Here is a 21,862-nt window from a genome sequence, read left to right on the forward strand (position 1 = left end):
AGGGCTTTTGATTCCTCTGGCACATTTTAGTAGTCTCAAGCCTGTTGCAGGCTCCCTGTTCCAGGCCTAAACAAAAGTCTCCTTGGAAAGCGAAATTCAAAAGCAGAGCTCACCCAGCCTTTACCAGGCTGCCCTACTTGAAGGCCTGTAACCTGTCCAAAGCCGCCCTTGGTTTCCTGTGGCCTCCAGAAAGAACTCTCCTTATGCTACTGGCTGGCTGCGTGCATTAACCCCTTCTTACCAGCTTCCACCCAGTCAAGCAGCAGAGCCCTAACAACCTAAGAAGCATACCAGATAAAAAACAAGTTCCAGGATTGGCAGAGATAATGGCAAGCTCTTAGGGTTTAAACCTGATGGCCAACAGAAAACACACCCCAATGGCCAAACCTCCAATTTCAAGAAAAAATTGTACTCATTTACAAATAAAGTGACTCAAAAAGAAAAAAATTTATCTTAGGCAAGGATATAGTATATTGTGAAGAAGTCAATCAAACTTATAACACACAAAACAAATATGGAAAAGCATGTTTAAAAAAAAAGGATACTACCAATAAAATGGTTCTACAGAGAAAAGCAATCCTGAAAACAGACAATTTGAAATATTTATGCCAAGAACCAGGAATGGTGGCTCATGCCTGTAATCCCAGCACTTTGGGAGGCTGGGATGGGAGGATTACTTGAGCAGAGGAGTTCGAGACCAGCCTGGGCAATACAGGGAGATCTTAGCTCTACAAAAAATAAAAAATAAAAATTAGCTGGGTGTGGTGGTATGCACCTGTGGTCCCAGCTACTTGGGAGGCTGAAGGGGGTTGGGTATCACTTGAGCCCAGGAGTTCCAGGCTGCAGTAAGCCTTGACTGTACCACTGTACTCCACCCTGGGAGACAGAGTGGGACCCTCTCTCCAAAGAGGAAAAAAAAAAAAAATGAAAAATAAGTATTTATGTCAAGGAAGGAGCTTTTTGCCTAGGTACTAATATTTAGGAAGCAGAAATATGAAAACAGAATGCAGCTGGCTGTGAGAAAAATTAGGCAAGGGAGGAAAGTAGCCTTTTTTATGCAAAAGGAGGAAGGGCAGGAAAGACTGACTATGAGTAAAGAAAAATGCTATGAGAATATCTGACAGTTAAAGGAACTTAAAATAATTTACTTTACTTGGTACGCTGACTTGCTCGACAATTTTACTTATTCAATTCACCCAACAATGCTGCTTTTTTTTTTTTTTTGAGCCTCCATGATATGCTTTGGCTGTGTCCCCATCCAAATTTCATCTTGAATTGTAGTCCCCATAATCCCTATGTGTCATGGGAAGGACTCAGTGGGAGGTAACTGAATCATGGGGGCGGTTCCCCCAGGCTGCTGTTCTCGAGATGGTGAGTGAGTTCTCACAAGATCTGATGGTTCTATAAGGGGCTTTTCAATCTTTCGTTCTGCCCTTCTCCTTGCTGTTCCCATGTGAAGAAGCACGTGTTTGCTTCCCTTTCCTCCATGACTGTTAAGTTTCCTGAGGCCTCCCCAGCCATGCTGAACTGTTAATCAATTAAACCTCTTTCCTTATAAATTACCCAATCTTCGGTATGTTTTTATTAGCAGCGTGAGAACGCACTAATACCCCCCACTATATGTCAAGTATTTTCTACAAAGTCACATTTTAAGACTTGAATTTCAAAGACCTGAAGTTAGCGGACTAAGAATAATCTAGAGATTTCCAAAAGGGTCCATGTGCTTTTTTGTTAAACACAAATATTAGAAATACAATGGAAAAGCTCCCTATGCGACTATGGAGAGAGAAGGGAGAAGGAAGCCGCTGCAGTGGTTGCTCCCTTGGCCTATTTTCATTCATTCTCCTTAGACCCAATCAACATCTACTGATTCTACTAGGCCTCTTGCTTGGTTTTATCCAGGACAAAGAGATGCCTAGAACTCTTCATGGAGCTTAAAACCAAATACAGAACAATCAAACATGCCAATAAACAGTTATACACTAAGACAGCCTGAGATGAAAGGATATCACAACATAACTGGGTGGTCACAATAGGAAGTAAACACTTCTGACTAGGTAATTGTAGAAGCTTCATGAAGCCAAAGACTGAGGGGCTGTATCATCAAGGATGGGCACGATTTTAATAAGAGGGATGAAGTAGGTATTCCACAGGTAGGAAGTGCACATACAAAAGTGAGAAATAGGTGCAGTGCAGTGACTCATGCCTGTGATCCCAACACTTTGGGAGGCAAAGGCAGGAGCACTGCTTGACCCCAGGAGTTCAAGACCAGCCTGGGCATGATGGCAAAACGTTGTCTCTACAAAAAATACAGAAATTATTCAGGCATGGTGGCATGCACCTATAGTTCCAGCTACTCAAGGAGGCTGAGATGGGAGGACTGCTCGAGCACGAGGCTGCAGTGAGCCATGATCATACCACTGCATTCCAGCTTGGGTGACAGAGTAAGACCCCATCTCAAAAAATAATAATAATAATTAATTAAATTATTTTAAAAGTGAGAAATAAAGAGTAGTTACGTGTTTCCTGCATTTTTCCTATATCCACTGGAGGTGACAATTAGGCATCAACAGGTAAAACGACCAATCTTCAAAAAGTGGTGAACTTCTAAAAATTTGGAGGTTTCACCCGATAAGGGCACCACATGTAAATGCCTGCATATTTCAGTAACTTCAGATTTCTTACACCTAGCAAATAAATGTCATTGAATTGGCCAATTTCCTGCCCCAGGTTTCCTGCTATGACTTCTGAGCTGGTGCCTGGAGGCCCAGGACCTCTCTCTTCCACGCCTTCCTTGTAGCACCTTACATTGCCACTGGTTCAAATTCTTTGAATCGGCTACTAAAATAAATTAACTACTTCAAGCTTGTATTTGCAAATATCCATTCCAACTGTATGCTAAAAGGAGGCTGCACTTGAGAATAATTTAATACACATTTTCTAAACTATTCCTTCAACTACGTGTTTTTTTCCCCCTGCATATCAAACTCACCAGGCTGTTGAAGGTTAATTGCAATGATGCATGCAAAAGTGTCTGTCTGGCACCTGTTACCTGGAATGCTGATGTCTAGGTCCAAGTTGCAGCTGGCCATCTGGAGCTTCATACGGCTCTTCTACCTCATACACATTTGCATCTGTGTCCTCCACGCTGCTGGAATTCTGCCATTCCAACTCTCGAGTTTTCTGTATAGCCATAATAAACGGTAAGTTCTCATACTCTGGTATTTCCTCATAATGGCGTATATTTTCATACTCCGGTGCACAGAGGCTTGTAACAGACTTGTAAGGTGCCTGAGACGATGACTCCCGGGAGAGCATTTGGTCATCCAAAGACTCAGCTCTCAGACCATTAGCTGCACTGGTCTGGCCCCGGGACTTCTTCCTCTTCTTTTGAGATTCCAGGCTATAGTTTTCTGTGGAATATGCCTTGATGGGCTTACTTCTCTTCTCCTCTCCTACCAACAAGCCTTGCCAATCACTTTCAATCCCCTTCTGCTCCCCACTGGAGAGGTGGCCTGTGGTGGTATCTCCAAGTTGGCTACTCTTGGACCAAAATTTTTGAAAGTCACTCTTCATGAAACAGATGGACAGTTTCATGTTGAGCAACTTTTTAAAAGAGTTTTTCTTTGCAGAGTCTTTGCAAGGCTTAGTGCACTTTTCCACATCCACAGCAGATAACGATTTTGCTCTAGGCTTGGTTAGGGCTGTTGAAGGCTCACTGTTTGACGATAAGGTGACAGACTTTAAGGATTCTGGGTTCCCTGAAAAGGGTAATATAGGATGAGGTAACTTCCACACTGGCTTTTCTGAAGCCCGTTTAGGCATATCAGAGGAGGATGACACACCACGGTTTTGGGCACACAAATGCTGAAGGTGATTCCTTTCTAGGCCCTTCTCTGAACTTTTTTCTTCACTTGAAGGATAAGAACTTTTTTCCACAAGCTCCTCGGAGGCAGCCTTTTTAAGCACTCCTGTAGCAGGCAAGCTGTGTCTTTGAGGTTTTTTGGGGACAATTCGTAGGGAATTTTCCTCTTTTATAACAGATTCCTTTTGCATCTGAGGGGCAGAAACTCCCAGGTTTCTCTCAGATTGCAAATGTTCATTGCAAGTTAATTTGAGCTGCTTAGGCAGGCTCATAGATAAAGTACTACATCTTATAAAACCGGTCCCTTCGTCCACAGCAAGCGACATACTAGAACCATCTACAGTTGTGCTGTCAGAACTCAAATTAGAGTCTGTATCAAAAGAAGGTGCCATCTTTTCAAAGGAAGATATTTCATGACACATGACTTTCTGTGAATTGACTAAGTCCTGTGCGTCACTGTTGGATTCCATATTCAATTCACTTTTATTTCCCAGCTTCACTGTATCCACCTGCTCCTGCTTACACAAAACATTCTGATGAAGAACACTGATTTTATTCATTTTCAAACTATTTTCAGTAAGACAGGAAGAGCTACTGTCTGAATTCCCTGGTTCTTCAGTGCTTTCACTAGGAGTATCTACACACTTCTGGCGTAACAGACGAGCAGTTCGTGTCTTTCTGGGCTTGGGAGTTGGAAATTTTGGGGTATATGGTAGTAAATGAATTTCTAAGGGACCAAGGTCTTTGACTATTGATTTCTTACTAACTTCATCTGAAGATATAAAAGTACTCCTTTTCCCATTTTCCAGAGCCTCTAGTTCAGATGACTGAAAGCAATTATTGCTTTTTTCACTGTCATCCTGGCAAGTTTCAAAATTTTCACATTCATCACTAGGAAGCTGTAAGTGGCAACTGTGATGATCAGGAACTTTTTCAAAGCTGGATGGGGAAGGTGACAAATCTGTAAACTCAATTCTGAATTGTCCATCTGAATTACAGCCACCATTCATTTCTGGGCTGTCTGTGGACCTGTGCTTCTGTGCAGAAATAAAAGGTGGCATTCGGTGTATTAAGGCATCTTTGAGCTTCTCTTCTAAAATGCTTGCCTTTAAAACAACCCCACCCTGGTTCTTGGCTTTTTCGCCATACAAATCACATTTACTCCTAGTTTGTATAGTCAAAGTCTCATCAATTTTACTATTTTCTAAATTTTCATTCATTTCCAGGGGCTCTAAAACAAGCTGCTTTACACACAAATTCTCTCTATGGCCCATCTTATGGATACACTCAGAACTGCAGGAACACACTGGTGAAATATAATCACTGCTCTGATCGCCTTCATATTTACAATTAAAGTTGTCAGTGCTTTCAGCTAATTCCTGTTTATGCCCTTCCAGGTTCAACATGATTTTCCTTGATGGCGACTGCCCAATGTCTCGAACAGGTGAGCTCTTCAGGACTTTTGGTTTTGGGGCTATTGCTGGTTTCATTTTCTTTGTTGACTGTGGAACACTAGAAATCACAATGTCGGGTTTAGGTGCAATAGGAGGTGGAGTTGGCTTATTATTTGCCACAACAAACTTGGGCTTGGGGGCCACTGGTGGCTTCTTCATCTCTAGAAAGGAAAAAATAATAATTTGATGTCAAAACAACCAAAGCACAAAATGATACATGATTAAATTTGATAGCATTTTTTACTTTTACCAATATGACCTTGCCTTTTACTGAGTATATTACGCTATATAGTATCAATATTACTCCTGAAAATTCCTTAAATTGTCCTTCAATTCCATACATAGCTTTGGGTCTATTGTACATTTTTAAATAAATCCAATATGGTTTGTTTCTCCAACTTTGGAACTGGTTACCATATCTTTCTTTTTTTTTTCCTCTTCTTTTTTTTTTTGAGATGGAGTCTGGCACTCTGTTGCCCAGGCTGGAGAGCAGTGGCACAATCTCGGCTCACTGCAACCTCTGCCTCCCGTGTTCAAGTGATTCTCCTGCCTCAGCCTCCTGAGTGGCTGGGATTACAAGTGTGCGCCACCACATCCGGCTAAGTTTTGTATTTTTAGTAGAGACAGGGTTTCACCATGTTGATCAGACTGGTCTCGAACTCCTGACCTCGTGATCCACCCACTCGGCCTCCCAAAGTGCTGGGATCATAGGCATGAGCCACCGTGCCCAGCCCATCATATCTTTCATTGACAATAAACGAAATAATTGACTTCAGTTTGGGACCCACATAGTAGTTCTTCAATTCATTTGCCAAGTGCTGAAAGTTGAATTTGCCTCAGTTAAATGTAGGATGCAACTTTTTAAAATTCTCATGTGAATAAGCAGTAGTAGTCTTCTATCTCAAGGATAATATAATTGAGTTGCATAAATGCCTTTTATCAATGATCTGTCCACAATAGATAGAACCCCAAAACAATCTTTAAAAAGGAAGACAGAAATCAGAAATTTTGTAAACTTAAAAACAGAAAATTAATTCTTTGGTATTATTTAAGGCTCATAATAAACCTGGTATTTCTTTCTGCAAGAGTAATTGGCTGAGAATTTTCATTATATTCCTTCACCGAGCTCTATTCTTTAAAAAGTCACATGTCTAGGCCCTAACCCAGAGTGAACCAGTTAGAGTTTCTAGGGACATCTGTACATCTTTTAAGTTCCACAGGTGATTATGTTGTTTATTCCTCATTAACATCCACTGTTCTAGTACATTTAAAAGATAACCACAATTTCTAGTCTAGCAATTCTTCCTCAACATTATATATAAGGTTTTTAACTAACACCTATTATACAATGCTGCATCGGTACAGATCTGCTCCTATACTATAGGAACTTAATAAAAGCTTTACACAAAAGACCTATAAAGTGAAAAGATAAAGCCTGTATATCTGTAAGTTCCTTTACGTTCTTCCACCTTCACTGTCATATTATTGACCATATTTCCCCAAGGAGACATGAGATAAAAAATATTTTATCTTTTACGTTTATATTTGTTCCTTTGACAGGATCTAACACTTAATAAAACTTTAATTTACTGAAAAAACTTTTCAAAATATCTGCTGCAAAGGACTGCTGGACATTGTTTAATTACTTGACTAGACAGGAGCTCTGATATTTCATTTGGTAATGATTTCCTTTTGAACAAAGGAAATTAGTCACGACACTTGGGAAGCTATTACACGGAACTGAGTTTTTTTAAAAAAAAGAGGAGTAGGGTGCTCTATTTCCTTTACCAACCAAGGAAGAATTCCCTAAATCTCTACTTCTGTGTGTGCAATAAAGATTATATGATGATACATGTCTGCTCACTCAATTTCTAGGTATAATGTCATCATCAATAAAAAAAGAATTATTTTCAAAATAATACAAATTCCTATATTACATAATTTCAGTTAACCGTTCAATAAGCATAGTTAATTTTGTCTGAGGTTTTTTTTAGGCAGAAAAGAACTGAAAAACCCTTCAACTCCTAGTGAGAAACCTAGCTGTAAATGTCTATTAAATTAAACCCTCCATTTATTAACTCAAGTCTTAAAAGAAAGTATGAATGCCTTAGGTCTCTTCCCAACTGCCCATCTTACTCAATAAAAACTGACAGATTGTCAAGTTGATTTCATTTCTGTAACCATTATCAAAACATCCTACCTCTGGATTTTTAAAAGAATTTTTTAAAAATTAGTTTTGACAGCCTGGCACAGTGGCTCATGCCTGTAATCCCAGCACCTTAGGAGGCCAAGGTGGGAGGATTGCTTGAGCTCAGGAATTGAAGACCAGCCTGGGCAACACAGTAAGACCCTGTCTCCATGGAAAAACAAAAAAATAGTTTCGTAAAATAAAGAGTTCTTGAGATTGGCTGTACAATGTGAATGTACTTAACACTTCTGAACTATACATTTAAAAATGAGTAAGATGGTAAATTTATCTTATGTGCTATTTTACCACAGTTGGAAGAAAACTTCATCTCATCAAATTAATCTTTTACTTTCTAAATCTTAGAACCTTGTCAGAAACTTCAGGGTCATTTAAGTATCATTTTATAAAAATCTCTGGCACCAATTTTACTCTTTTTAAAAAATGTGTTTTGTACACAAATCTGCTTCCAAGAGATATAAATTCCTGTTCTAGTGTCACAGAAATTCAATTAACTACGTATGAGCTGGAGTTGATTCCCAATAAATATAGCAAAGCCCTATCATGTACATAAAGCCCTCAACGCCTACTCACTGAATTCAATTAATAACTGTGAACTTGGGCTTGCCACTGTTAGTTAACTGTGTATTGAAGGAAGTCAAAGACATAACTCAGGGAGCTGGCTAACCTAACTGTGGGCCTTGTGCAGACCTGGCTGCCTCACTTTCCTTCCTTATAAATGGGGGAGTTGAACAGGCCTCTAAAGCCCATAGGAATCTGAGATGACAACTTCTGAAATGCTTATTTCAGGAGAACCTTATGTACTATGGCCTCTTTCTCCTGCGTTCATGTTTTTTCAGTGCACCTTTGTCTGTGTTCAGCGTAAGACGAAAGCTCCAGAAGGGCAGGCACTTTGTCTCATTCACTGATGTATCCCAGTGCTAACAACAGGGCCTGGGAATAATCACAGCTGCCACATATACATACTCTTTAATATGTCTCCATAACAGAAAATTTCTTCTCTAAAAATAACCACATTCAAAAACGTACATCCATTTTAATGTAGAATAATATTTTGAAAAGTTAGCAGGAATCAATTTCAACAGGATTATGGAATAATTCCTTAATTATTAATGGCAACAAGTGTTCAACTAAGTCACTGGTATAGCAATATCCAAAATGCTTCATTATTTTTTTTTCATGGCTCTATTTTGGAAGAAACACAACTCAAAAAATAATAAGCCATTATATTATGGTCTGCTCCAAAGTCAAACTCTTGAAATAAGTGCATGACGTTTGGCAACAAATCCAGCACCTTTGGATCTTAATACTGTATCAACAGTCAGACCCAAAGCTTCTTAGAGCAAAGCAGCAAATCTTTTATTTACACAGCTGTTTGGCTCCAGGGAAATATAAGGTAAGAAAGTAAAGCACTAGTACCATTTTACTAACTATTACAAACATATTCGTCATCTGTTACACACAGATGGCTGTGGTTCACGTGTACACTCTCTGGCTACTGGACCAGCCAAAATGCAAAGCACAGACAATGAGACAGTGACCTGTACATGTTCAAAAGGACACAAAATATATACCTATATATACCTATAATTCTCTCTCCTTTTTTCTTTATTTTTTTGAGACACAGTCTTGCTCTGTCACCCAGGCTAGAGTGCAGTGGCTCGATCTCTGCTCACCACAACCTCTGCCTCCCGGACTCAAGCAATTTTCATCTACAGGCGCATCCCACCACACCTGGCTAATTTTTGTATTTTTAGTAGAGACAGGGTTTTGCCACGTTGGCCAGGCTGGTCTCAAACTCCTGACCTCAAGTGATCTGCCCGCCTTGGCCTCCCAAAGTGATGGGATTACAGGCGTGAGCCACCGCACCCAGCCTCTCCTTTTTCATATACAGCTTAAAATAATTCTGAAATATCCACCAAGGGCAGATTCTTTTATAGACGCAGAAAAACAAAGCAAGCTTTTCTGCTGGATATATATAACCTAGATGTTCTACAACATCCCTTTTATTTTCTTAAACCAACCCTTCCAAATACCACAGATTAGATTCAAAAACAAAAATCCCCTCCCTTAACTTCAAATAACCTTCCTAAACGTTTCAATGAATTTGACTATTGTTCTCAAAAAGCACCATAATCAGCTTGTAAGAACTATGTATACATATAAGAATGGGCAGAAATAAAACTCCAGTTCTCTTCCATATTCCCCATCTAGACACCAGAAAGAATTATAATAAATCCAACAGATGGGTGAGCAAAAAAGTAGTTGATGCTTCTCAGCCAGCCATGCTAAAAACCAACCAACTCTGCTAGACACAGGAAGTGTCCCACTTTAAACACCACAAAAATTTCTGTGGATTTATTTAATTGTAAAGTTGATAAAATACAAAAATAGCTTGCATTATTTTAGGATAATTCAAATGCAAGAATCATGAACTTCCAGTCTGGGCCCTGGAAATCGGGTTTACATAAATGTCAAATTACATGCTTCTGTGCCTGTTCCTTATAAACTGTTAAGACTGGAACTGAAAACTGATACATATAAGATACGGTTATTTTAAATACATTTGACACCTCCAAAAAGGAAAGAACTAAAACTGGCTGGAAGGATTTTAAAATTTCCAACTACTTTTAATTTAAATCAATTTCTTGAACGAAGGTAAGGCACAGAAATTTAGGATGAAAATAATTTACCTTATGTAAGTGTAAAGCCTCCCTTTGGTAAAGAAAAGAGAGTTTATAAAGATATCTCATATATATGCATATAACATCAAAAAGGAAAGACCCACCCAACACCTACTTCTTGCTTTCTTCTCCTATTGGCTAACTTCTTGTTTCGTTTGTTGTAATCTGAGCACACGGAGCAATGCGTATTGCATTACAATATATCTAGGCTTTAGAAATAATACAAATCCGAACATTTGAGTGCTGTTTGACAGTTTCAAGTTGCAAGAATTTTAAACAAATGCCAAGAAAAGCAATGAAAATTTAATCTGATACTTAAGTGCTGATTCTAGAAGTAACTTTGAGAGGAAGCTTTAAACTATTTCACTATAAAATTTCTAACGAAAGTTTGTTTCAACGTGGACAAAAACGTAAAAGAATCCATAACACTCTACTTAATACATAAGTTCTGGTTTAAAAATTAACCTATGTACTTATAAAGTGATCGTAACACCACTTTGGTAATTATTTTGTAAAATAGAAATTGTTCCTTAAGAATGTTCAGAAACACAACGTCTAGAATTGCTGAAAATCCACACAAAGATAGAGGCTTTGTCATTTTGATCAAGGGGAAAGAACTATGGGAGGCAGACAGAAAATAAAGCTTTGTTTACCCTAATCGGGTAGAAACAAACAAAGTATCTGTAATTCGGTGCAGACAAGCAAACAAACAACAACAAAAAAAACAAAACTCAACAATCTCAACTCCTCTGCTTCTCAGGTAACAGAGGTAAAATCACCAGGAGATGACAATGTCTACGCCTCTTTAAAATGGGTAAAAGGTTTACCAGCAGATACAAGGTTGAAAGCGACTCACTTAGTGGCCAAATTCAACACGCTGAGAACACTGCCTTTGCCTATAATAACTGATTTATTAAGTTGGGAATCTACACTATTTTCACATGCAAAGGCGAAGTCCTCGCGCTGCTGGAGAGATGAGCGAACGCCCTTCACACATCGCGTTTCACCTGGTGCAGAGCCCCCAGCAGAATCCCCCTTGGAAGGGAGGTCCCGAGAAATCCCGGGTTTCCAAACACCACCTCTGGGCAGGAAAAGACGAGAAATCCGGGAGCGAACCCCATTAGCTCCGAGCTTGCCGAGGTGCTCGGCAAAGGTACGGGAAACACAACTCGCCCATCCCAGCGGAGAAAGTTGCTCGCGAGCCCAAGCCTAGCAGCGCTCGCCACAAACTTTCCAGCGGCAGCGCGAGCGCCTTCACTTACCGGCTGCTGAAGTCATGATTCCCCAGTGCAGCTCGCTTCCCCCGCTCGGCCCCTCAATCCATGTTCCCCTTTCAGTCCATTGTTTCCACAGTTTGGGCAGAAGAGAAAAGCCCCCACAGCGCCCACATTCCGTCCCGCCGCCCCGCGGCGCAGCCTGAGCGCCACACAAAGGATGCGGCCGGCTCCAGCGACCCCGCAGCGCTCCCGGGCGCGAGCCGCCGGGGGCGGGCGGGCGAGCACGAGCGCCGCCCCGTAGAGCTCCAGGCGGACGGCCAGGCGCGGGCACGAGCAGTGCTCACTTCGTCTCCACTGGCGCGTGCCCTTCTCGGGCTCCAAAAATCAGCAGTGCTGCGGGCGCCCCCTGCTAGTCGCGGCCGTAAAAGGCAGACAAAAGCCCTAGTCTCCTCCAATCGGAAGGCTCGAGATTCCGCTCGCTCCCGCCTCTCTCGCTCACACGCTCACGCTCTTCTCCAATAAGCGGGCTCGAAAAGTGGGCGTCGGCGGCGAGGCATGTTGGGAATTGTAGTTTTCTAGACCCACGAGACGAGCAGGAGCTGGAGCTCCGTGCCGCGGGTTCTCCCGCCTTCATTTCCCATCGTGCTGAGGCGGGTGGCATGGCGGAGAAGGATGACACCGGAGTTTGACGAAGAGGTGGTTTTTGAGGTAAGGGGAAAATGGCGGTGGGTGTGCATTGCCTTTGTTTGAGAAGGACGAGACGGAAAGCGAGGAGGCAAGGCGTTCCCGGGGCTAGGGATCCGGTGACGCGCTCCAGCTGGCCTCGACTACCGAACCCCAGCGATTTCAGGGCCTAGTGTCCGTCGTCGCCTGACAGGTGTAGCCAGAGGCGCCCTGTCCGTGGCCGGCCTGTATCTCGGGCCCGCCCAGAATTCCCAGACGGTGCCCGGTTGCCAGGCCCTGGGCTGGAGCGGTGTCTCTTCCTTCCTAGGAATGGATGTGCCGCGCGGAGACTGCGCCCGGCTGGGGCGGGGCCGAATGGTGCGTTTTAGATAGTCACAACTTAGCCTCCTCCTTTTCCATCCGCGATTTTTTTGGGTCAGTATCTAGAAATGCTTCAGGTCACTGTTCACCGTCAAGGCGTGGCCCTCGGAATGAAGGCAGCAGGTGCCGGTTTTCTAACAAGGTTTAAAGTCTTTATGTGGGACCTACTGTGGGTGGTTAGGGCCGGGGCGTCTCAGCATCTAGATTCGATTCTTTTGTCCTTTGCTGTTGCGCTAGGTGTAGCCAGTTCTTCTGACTCGAGGCTCTAGATGTGAGTGCTTTTGTGTGGGACTATTTTAAGACGTTCTCTGCCATCTTGAATGAAAAAAATCGGGCGAGTGTTTTTGATGCCATTTTTTCCATCAGACACAGGTCAAAACTCGCACCCCTGTACATACGTGTATTGCATGTGTACGCTTTACTTTCATTCATCCAACTAGATTTTAAGAAAATTTAAAAATGGAGTGACCCATGCCATACAGCGAGAGAGCGAGGCACAGACAGGACAGAATGTTAAATGTTGAAATATGTACAAACCGTCATTGAAGGATCCGTTTCTGTTCTTGCGGCCTCCCAAAGGCTACACCCAGTACGCGATATCCGAGGTGAATCTTTAACTATGAATTGGATTAGAAAAACCGACAGGGGAAAATGTATTACAGGGAAAGAGAACTGAGTATGCCAAGCTTGGGAAGTGTGAAAGTACCTGGCGTGCATTTTTAGGGGGCGGGGTGTGGAGGGTGGCTATGTAAAGTGGCTTGATGTGGCTGCAATTTAGAAGCAATGGAAAATGTGGCCATTTTACCGAAATGAAGAGTCTAGATATGAGGCGTTCATTAGGGAAGACAAGGGCCTGAATTTTGGAAATGAGAGACGTAATGGAATAATGGCTTGGACAGACACTTGTTAGTTAAAATCGATTCAATGTTTATAGATTGAATGTGGTAGCTGAAGGAAAGAGAAATAGATTTCTAGAGTAAGGGTAACTGATGGATGTATTTTTTTAATCCATTATTTTTGACTTCTGAATGTAATAGTAATATATGCTCAAGGAACATTTTATTATAGAAAATAAACCCCCAAGTTAAAATCACCCATTATCCCACCACCCAAAGATGGTCACTATTAACAATATGGTATGTGTTCTTATAGACTTTATTTGTATGTAAATGTGTGTTTATGTGTGTGTAATGTTTTAGCCTCTATATTAAGACACAATATGTGTGTGATATTTTTTAGAACAAAAGGTATACCACATAGAATTTTGTATATATTTTTCACTTTATCGTGAATCTTTTCCCATTCATCATTCTTTGAAAACATTAATATCCCCTCATGTGTATCATAATATAACCTTTATTTTTCAAAATACCATTGTAATCAACAGTGATATAAGCCCATCTTTAACTACAACTCTGATTTTCTTCAGAATAATATTTAGAAGTAGAACTAGTGGGTCAAAGAATATGAACATTTAAGACTTACACAGATAGGTTATACCAATTCAGGTTTCCATTAAAAATAAGAGAGTATTGGTTTCACCAAATCCTCAACAACAGCCTTAACAGTTTCTTTTAATCTTTGCTAATTTGGTAGGCAAAAATAACATTCCATTGTTTTAATTTACATTTTGTGCATTTGTACATTAGCCATTTTTATTTCTTTGAACATTTCTCTTCATATTTGTTGCTCATTTTCTTATTAGCTGCTAGCTTTTAAAAAATTGACCTGCGTGAGTTCTTCATATATTACTAAGCCTTTAGCATACTTGCAGAAAAATTTCCAGTTTGCTGTTTGTTTGCTTTTTGTTATACAGAATTTTTATTGCAGTATAATTTATAGAAGGACAGGGCACAAATCACAAGTGTGCGGATGGTTATATTTTCACATGTTGAGCACACCCATGTAACCAGCACCCAGATCAAGAAACAGGACAGGTCGGGCATGGTGGCTCACACCTGTCATCTCAGCACTTTGGGAGGCTGAGGCAGATGGATCCCTGGACCCAGGAGTTTGAGACTAGCCTGACAGCATGGCGAAACCCGATCTCTACAAAAAATACAAAAATTGTCTGGGTGTGGTGGAACGTGCCTGTAGTCCCAGCTACTGGGGAGGCTGAGGTGGGAGAATCACTTGAGCCTGGGTAGGTTAAGGCTGCAGTGAGCCATGATCGCACCACTGCACTCCAGCCTGGATGACAGGGCCAGACTCTGCCCCAAAAAAATAAAAAATGAAAAAGAAACAACATCACCAGCACACCAGAAGCTCCCTCCTGGTCCTTTTCCATCACTATTCCCTACCCCAAAATGACCACTCTTTAAACGTAATAACCTAGATTAATTTTGTCTATTTTTATTGTTTAGACACTGTGCATTTCTATTTATATACTCTCTTATTTCTGACTTTTATTTTTCCTCTCTGGCTTTGTGAGATTCGTCCATATTATTAACATGAAAATTTTTATTTCTGCATAGCATTCCATGTGAATATATGATCATTTTTAAATTCATTCTTCTGTTGATGGTCATTGAGTAGTTCCCAGGTTTAAACTAGTGCTACTGTGAACCTTTTCGTATGTGTTTGGTTAAACATATTTCTGGTGGATATGTATGTAGGAATGGAATTTCTAGGTCATAGCAAATACATAGATATTTCTGTAGAGATTGCCAAACTTTATTCCAAAGTGGTTATACCAGTTTATTCTCCAGCCAGGAAGGTATGAGAGGTCCCTTTGCCCCACATTCTCATCAACACTTGCTAATTTTAGTGTTTTTCTTTTTATGATTCTAGTGTTTATGTCTTGGTATCTCCTTGAAGTTTTTAGTTTGTATTTCCTTGATAAAGATATTAAGATTTTTAATGTGTTTGTTAGCCAATTGTATATCCATTTTGTGAAGCCACATCAAATTTCTTGCATTTTTTTCTATTGGGTTGTCTCTTTTTCTTACTGATTTGAAGGAATTCTTTACCTACACTGGATACAAGCCCTTTGTTAGAGACACAGTTGGCCCTCCTTATCTGAGAATTCCACATCTGCAGATTGGACCAACTGTGGCTCATGCCTGTAATCCTAGCACTTTGGAAAACTGAGCCAGGAGGACCACTTGAGACTAGGAGTTCGAGACCAGCCTGGCCAACATGGCGAAACCCCGTCTCTACTAAAAAAATACAAAAACTAGCTGATAGTGGCGTGCGCCTGTAGTCCCAGCTACTCTAGAGGCTGAGGCATGAGAATCGCTTGAACCCAGGAGGCGGACATTGCTCTGGGTGACAGAGTGAGACTCCATCTCAAAAAAAAAAAGGAATATTCAGGCCCAGTAAGGTGGCTCATGCCTATAATCCCAGCACTTTGGGAGGCTAAGGCGGTAGTATTGCTTGAAGCCAGGAGTTTGAGACCAGCCTGGCCAACATTAACAAGACCCTGCATCTTTTAAAAAAAAGAAAAAAGAAAAAAATTAACCAGATGTGGTGATGCATGCCTGTAATGCCAGCTACTCCAGAGCCTGAGGCAGAAGATTGCTTGAGCCCAGGAATTTGAGGCTGCAGTGAGCTACATTTCCAGCCTGGGTGACAGAGTGAGACCATATCTCTAAATAAATAAATACTCAAAAATATTCAAAAAATAATACAAATAAAAAACTTTACAGGATAACAACTATTTATATAGCGTTCACATTGTATTAGGTATTACAAATAATCTACAGCTGACTTAAAATATGTGGGAGAATGTGTGTATGTTATATGCATATATTATGCCATTTTATATAAGGGACTTGAGCATCCATGGACTGGGTATTTGCCCCAGTCCTGTGACCAATTCCCCATGAATAAAGAGACAACTGTATATACCTCATATATCTTACCTTGGGCTATTTGTGGCTTCTGCACACTTTTAATCGTGTCTTTCAATGAACAGAAGCTCTTTATTATAATCCAATTAAACCTTATTCTTTTATGATTAGTGCTGTTAAAAAAAATTTGCCTGTTCTAAGGTCACAAAGATATTTTCTTTAAAAGCTTTATTTGACCTTTTCCCATTTAGATCTGTCATCCATCTGGTGCTGATTTTTGTATGGTAACAAGTGAAGATCAACTTTTTTTTTTTTTTCCCATGTGGATGTCCAGTTGACCTGGCACCATCACTGAGCAGATCATTTTTTCCCCCACTGAACTGTAGTGTTGCCTTTGTCATAAATCAGGGAACCTTTTATGTGTGAATTTCCTTCTGTACCCTTTCTTATTTGCCATTGATCATTTTGTCTATTCTTGTGTTAATACCACTTTATTTTAATCACTATAATTTTAAAAATAGGTTTTAATATCTGATAGCATAAGACCCTTCAGCTGTATTTTTTCTTCAAGATTGCCTTTGGCTATTCTTGGCCCATTATATTTCCATATAAATTTTAGATCAGCCTGTCAGTTTTTGTGGGGGGAAAAAAAAAAAAAAGACCTACTGAGACTTTGATTGAAATTGCTTTGAAGCTGTAAATTACTTTGGGGAAACTTAACATCTTTACAATATTGAATCTCCAATCTATGAACATTTATTACTTGCCTTCTAAATGAGTCAGGCAACTTCCCATTTCATTCTGTGCTCTGGGACTGATTTTACAAAATGAGAATTTTCTGTTTCTTCAGGGTATAGCTAAATTGGCCTTACCTGGGGAAAAGAGACTGAATGTTGTCTATCAGTTCAATTGCTTTTATGGTTATTGCTCAGGTACAATTTTCTATTTTGGTAACTTTTTTATTCTGAAAGGCAGTGTAATATAGTTAAAGATATGGGCTCTGGAGCTGGATAACCTAAGAAATCCTAGGTCAGCTATTTATTAGTTAATGTGACTTCGAGCAGGTTACTTGTCTAAGCTTCAGTTTTCTCCATATTAAATAAAAATAACAGTATCTGTCTCGTAAGGTAGTTGTGAGTACTAAATGATTTAATATAAGTGAATTACTTAGATGAGTACCTGACACATTGTAAACACTCACTAAATGTTACCTTTTATTAAATTTTTCCAGCAAATTGCTTTTTATCTAGGTTTTCAATATAATTGATATATTCTTAGTAGTCTCTTAATTTTTAGTTTCATTTAGAGCATGAATTAGATCTCATTGTTGTTATGTTTTTCTTTTTGTTTTGCATAGATGCGCTGGAGTGTCAACTTACCAGATAGACTTCATTTTTTTTGAGACAGAGTTCCACTCTTATTGCCTAGGCTGGAATGCAATGGCAGGGTCTTGGCACGCTGCAACCTCCGCCTCCTGGGTTCAAGCAATTCTCCTGCCTCAGCCTCCCAAGTAGCTGGGATTACAGGCATCCATCACCACGCCCAGCTAATTTTTGTATTTATAGTAGAGATGGGGTTTCACCATGTTGGCCAGGCTGGTCTTGAACTCCTGACCTCAGGTGATCCACCCACTTCAGCCTCCCAAAGTGCTGGGATTACAGATGTGAGCCACCGTGCCTGGCCCCAGGTAGACTTTTCAAAGAACTAGTTGTTGATTTTGTTTGATCAGTTCTATTGAATTTGTTTGTGGTTTTAAATTTTTTAAAATTTCTACTTTTATCCATTTCCATTCATCTGTTTGTGTTTATTTTGCTATTTTTGTTCTGTTTTCTTTAGCTTCTTGAGTTAAAAACCTAAATGCCCAAAATAACTTGTAAGGCTATAAATTTCCCTGAGTATTGCTTCAGTTGTATCACGCAAGTTTTGAAATGTAGTTTGTCTCACAGTTGTGTAAGTTCCATTTTTATTTCTTATTTAATACCCAAGTGTATAGTTGAGGGATTGATGTTATCGTTGGTGATTATTTTTCTCCATGTATCCCTCAGACCCATAATTCCACCTTGATCATTATGGACTGCATCACTGTATTCCCTTGTCCTCTGGGTTCCATTTAGGTTCGGCCAGTGGGAAGGACCTGCAGATCAAAGGATGGAGGAAAGAGCGCCAGAGAGGTTTGGGTGTTTCTTGTCTGAATTCTTTCCCTCTATGGCTACTATTTGTTAGTGATTGCATTCCTGTACCTAAAGCCACAACTTTTTTTTTTTTTTTTTTTTCGAGGCGGGGTCTTGCACTGTTCCCTAGGCTGGAATGCAGTGTTACCATCATAACTCACTGCAGGCTCCAACTCCTGGCTCAGGCGATCCTCCCAACTCAGCCTCCTGACTAGCTGGGACTACAGGCATGTGCCACCACATCCAGCTAATCTATAACTCTTATTAGGGGATTCTTCTTGAGAAAGGCTTTTAGCAGCCATCTTATATCCTGCGTTTGTGCTTTACCACCTATGAGACCTGTAACCCCCTCTACCACTGTTACCACTTTCATTCCATTTAGATCTCAGGCCACTGACTGAGAAAGGCCTTCTTTTGAAGAGCCGAAAGCTTGTTAGGCACAATGTTTTCTTGCCATCTACCACTTGATTACTCAGCCAGTGGAACATATTTCAGGTTCTGCTAAGTCAGCCCTACTTCTAGATACTAAGTACTGTGTCAACCATACATCCTAATGCACAGTGACTGGTTTTTGGCACCAGGGACTGGTTTTGTGGAAGACAATTTTTCCACAGATGGAGGATGGTTTCAGGATGAAACTGTTCTACCTCAGATTATCAGACATTAGTTAGATTCTCATAAGGAACACACAACCTAGATCTCTCACATGCGCAGCTCACAATAGGTTTCCTGCTCCTATGAGAATCTAATGCTGCCACTGATCTGACAGGAGGCAGAGCTCTGATAGTAATGCTCGCTCACCCACTGGCCCACCTGCCTGCCGGCTGTAGGCTGTATTCCTAACAGGCCATGGACCAGTACCAGTGCTGTGTGGGCCTGGGGGTTGGGGACCCGTTAATGCAGTAAACAGAAAGCTGTCCGTGTGCCATAAGCAGAAAGGAATTTAGCATAGGGAATTAGTGGTTAGATTATCATTGGAAGGCCTACAGGATCAAGCTCTATCCAAGTTACTATGCTCATGAAGGCAAGAGCACGTGATCATGATCATAGTTACAGTCCAGGAATCAGAAGCCATCACCACATCTGCTTCGCAATGACCTAACAAAGTGATACCTTGGTATTGGAACTTGGAGTGTCTCCACTGTCTCTACCACATCTGCAGCTGTGTTACCAAGAAGCTGGAGTACCCATATTGGAATACTGCTATAGAAACATTTTGCCTCACGGCTTTGTTTCATAGAAAAAAAAAAAGAAAAAGAGAAAGAGAGAAGGAGGGAGGGAAGAGAAGGAATGAGAGAACAAATGGACAAATGAAATAACAAGGCCAGGAGTGGGAGGATCAGAGGATCACTTGAGGCCAGCAGTTGGAGACCAGCCTGGGCAACATAGCGAGACCTTGCTTCTATAAAAACTTATTTTAAAGAATTAGCTGGGCATGGTGGCATGCACCTGTGGCCCTAGCTACTCAGGAGGCTGACACAGGAGGATTGCTTAAACCCGGGAGTTCAAGGCTGTGATGAGCTTTGATGAGGCCACTGCACTCTGCCTTGGTGACAGATTGAGACTTTGCCTTTATTATTATTTTTTTTTAAAAAAAGAACAGATGAAACAAAAGCCAAAGGAGCCAAAAGTGGACTTCTGCTTCTCTTCCACCTTCCCAATCTCTTACACAGCACTCCTACTTGGGGAAACCCTAATTTATATCTAGAATCCTAGCTGCAAGATAATTTAGGAAATGTCAGATGTAGCTTTCCTGCCTCTGTAACACAAGAGGTACACTGGAAGAAGGATTATAGAATAGAGATTGAACAAGCTAGTTTGCCATATCTATCTTAGGGCCTAACCTTGCTTCCCCTAAGAAAATTTAACTGTGATTTTTTTTTTTGATATATTTATTGTAATACTGTTATTTTAATGATCTTCAGAGTCAGAAAGCAGACTGATTCATGTCTTGAGACTTACCTAGAGAATTACATGCTGCATTAAAGTTAAAAACTTAAATCATGCATAGTTTTGGAAAATATTCCAACAGCATCCCTTCCCTTAAAACAAACTCTTTGAGGTATCTTGTTTTAATTTCTATTTCTTGGATTATTTGTAAATTTTACAGTATTATATTTTGGGTCATTGTACTTCTCCTTCCAGTGATAACATTGAGTCCTCTTAGTCTGAGAGGAGTAGATGTGCACTGAAAGATGATATAAGAGAAGGACTAAGGGAGGAAAGAAAAAGTGAAGTGCCCAGGCCCAATTCCCATTTCTTGCCCTAGAATCTGATTACTTTCATTTTATCAGAGCTAGATTCCCTGCATACTTTCAAGGTTAATTCCATTATATTGGAGGCTGACTCCTCCTTCTATAAGATCATTTGTTTTAATCAGAATCTTCTATCATCATTCTGCTCTAAGAGGCTGAATTGAGAAGGGCAGTATAACCTCATCTCGGACCACTCAGGCTAAACAGCAACAGAACAAAGTTTAGAAAATGATGGATACTATGTCTAACGTGAGTATTAGCAAAATAAGCATGAAATACCAAGATTGTTGTTTTACTCTATTATCGTCATCATTAATTACAGTGTTTTGAGAGTAAGAATTCTCCAATTACTTTAGAAAGGTGTTAAAGTTCTGATGTTGCTTTCTTAACTGTTTTTTAGACAGGGTCTCACTCGGTCGCCAGGCTGGCCTCCAATAGAACAATCACTGTTCACTGCATCCTCAACTTCCCAGGCTCAGGTGATTATCTCATCTCAGCTCCCAAGTAGCTGGGACTACAGGCATGTGCCATCATGCCCTACTAATTTTTTTTTTTTTTTTTTTTTGAGATGGAATTTTGTTTTGCTCTTGTCGCCCAGACTGGAGTGCAATGGTATGATCTCGGATCACTGCAACCTCCACCTCCCGGGTTCAAGTGATTCTCCTGCCTCAGCCTCCCCAGTAGCTGGGATTACAGGCGCATGCCACCACACCCTGCTAATTTTTGTATTTTTAGTAGAGATGGGGTTTCGCCATGTTGGCCAGGCTTGTCTCGAATGCCTGACCTCATGTGATCCATCCGTCTCGGCCTCCCAAAGTGCTGGGATTACAGGCATGAGCCACCGTGCCCAGCCAAATTTTTGTATTTTTTGCAGAGAGTGGGTTTTGACATGTTGCCCAGGTTCAAGTAATTCTCCTGCCTCGACCTCCCAGAGTGCTGGGATTATAGACATGAACGACTGCACTGGACCTTAACTTTTAATTGCAGAAACTTCAGGTCATTTATTCTGTCTTAAACCCTGCTATTCCTAGAGGGAAGAATGCCTGGAAATAAGACTTTTTAAATCTGAAAGACTAATTTTTCTGCCTCTTTGCATCATTTGAAGTTCATTTAAACCATTCCTTTGTAACTTTCTTCTATTAGGGACAATATTGTATTAAAGGGATCTTTTACTC

The 21,862-nt window shown here is 40.7% G+C and overlaps 2 protein-coding genes across 45 annotated transcripts in view; one reads left to right on the top strand and one right to left on the bottom strand.

Annotated features, from left to right (window-relative positions):
- FGD6 (FYVE, RhoGEF and PH domain containing 6) overlaps positions 1 to 11,677 on the bottom strand; it is a 132,282-nt gene extending 120,605 nt beyond the window's left edge. For 5 of the 7 annotated variants that reach the window (XR_001483577.4, XR_012420495.1, XM_045365725.2 and 2 more), the window contains exons 1-2: positions 11,472 to 11,677; positions 3,053 to 5,480 (exon numbers count right to left, since the gene is read on the bottom strand). Coding sequence is in view for 3 of the 7 variants with exons in the window: in XM_045365725.2 (XP_045221660.1) it covers positions 3,053 to 5,480; positions 11,472 to 11,487 (2,444 nt within the window). In the remaining 4 variants the exon portion in view is untranslated. Of the gene's footprint in view, positions 1 to 2,992; positions 5,481 to 11,471 lie in introns of all 7 variants that reach the window. The other 2 variants (XR_012420496.1, XM_074007525.1) reach the window with 2 other exon arrangements.
- Positions 11,678 to 12,052: 375 nt separating this feature from the next.
- VEZT (vezatin, adherens junctions transmembrane protein) overlaps positions 12,053 to 21,862 on the top strand; it is a 77,841-nt gene continuing 68,031 nt past the window's right edge. For 21 of the 38 annotated variants that reach the window (XM_074007528.1, XM_074007532.1, XM_074007540.1 and 18 more), the window contains exon 1: positions 12,053 to 12,134. Coding sequence is in view for 12 of the 38 variants with exons in the window: in XM_074007535.1 (XP_073863636.1) it covers positions 12,099 to 12,134 (36 nt within the window). In the remaining 26 variants the exon portion in view is untranslated. Of the gene's footprint in view, positions 12,135 to 18,375; positions 18,433 to 21,862 lie in introns of all 38 variants that reach the window. The other 17 variants (XM_045365728.2, XM_074007551.1, XM_065524662.1 and 14 more) reach the window with 1 other exon arrangement.

The sequence above is a fragment of the Macaca fascicularis genome, chromosome 11 (genome assembly GCF_037993035.2).
Source record: "Macaca fascicularis isolate 582-1 chromosome 11, T2T-MFA8v1.1".
Classification (NCBI taxonomy): Eukaryota; Metazoa; Chordata; class Mammalia; order Primates; family Cercopithecidae; genus Macaca; species Macaca fascicularis.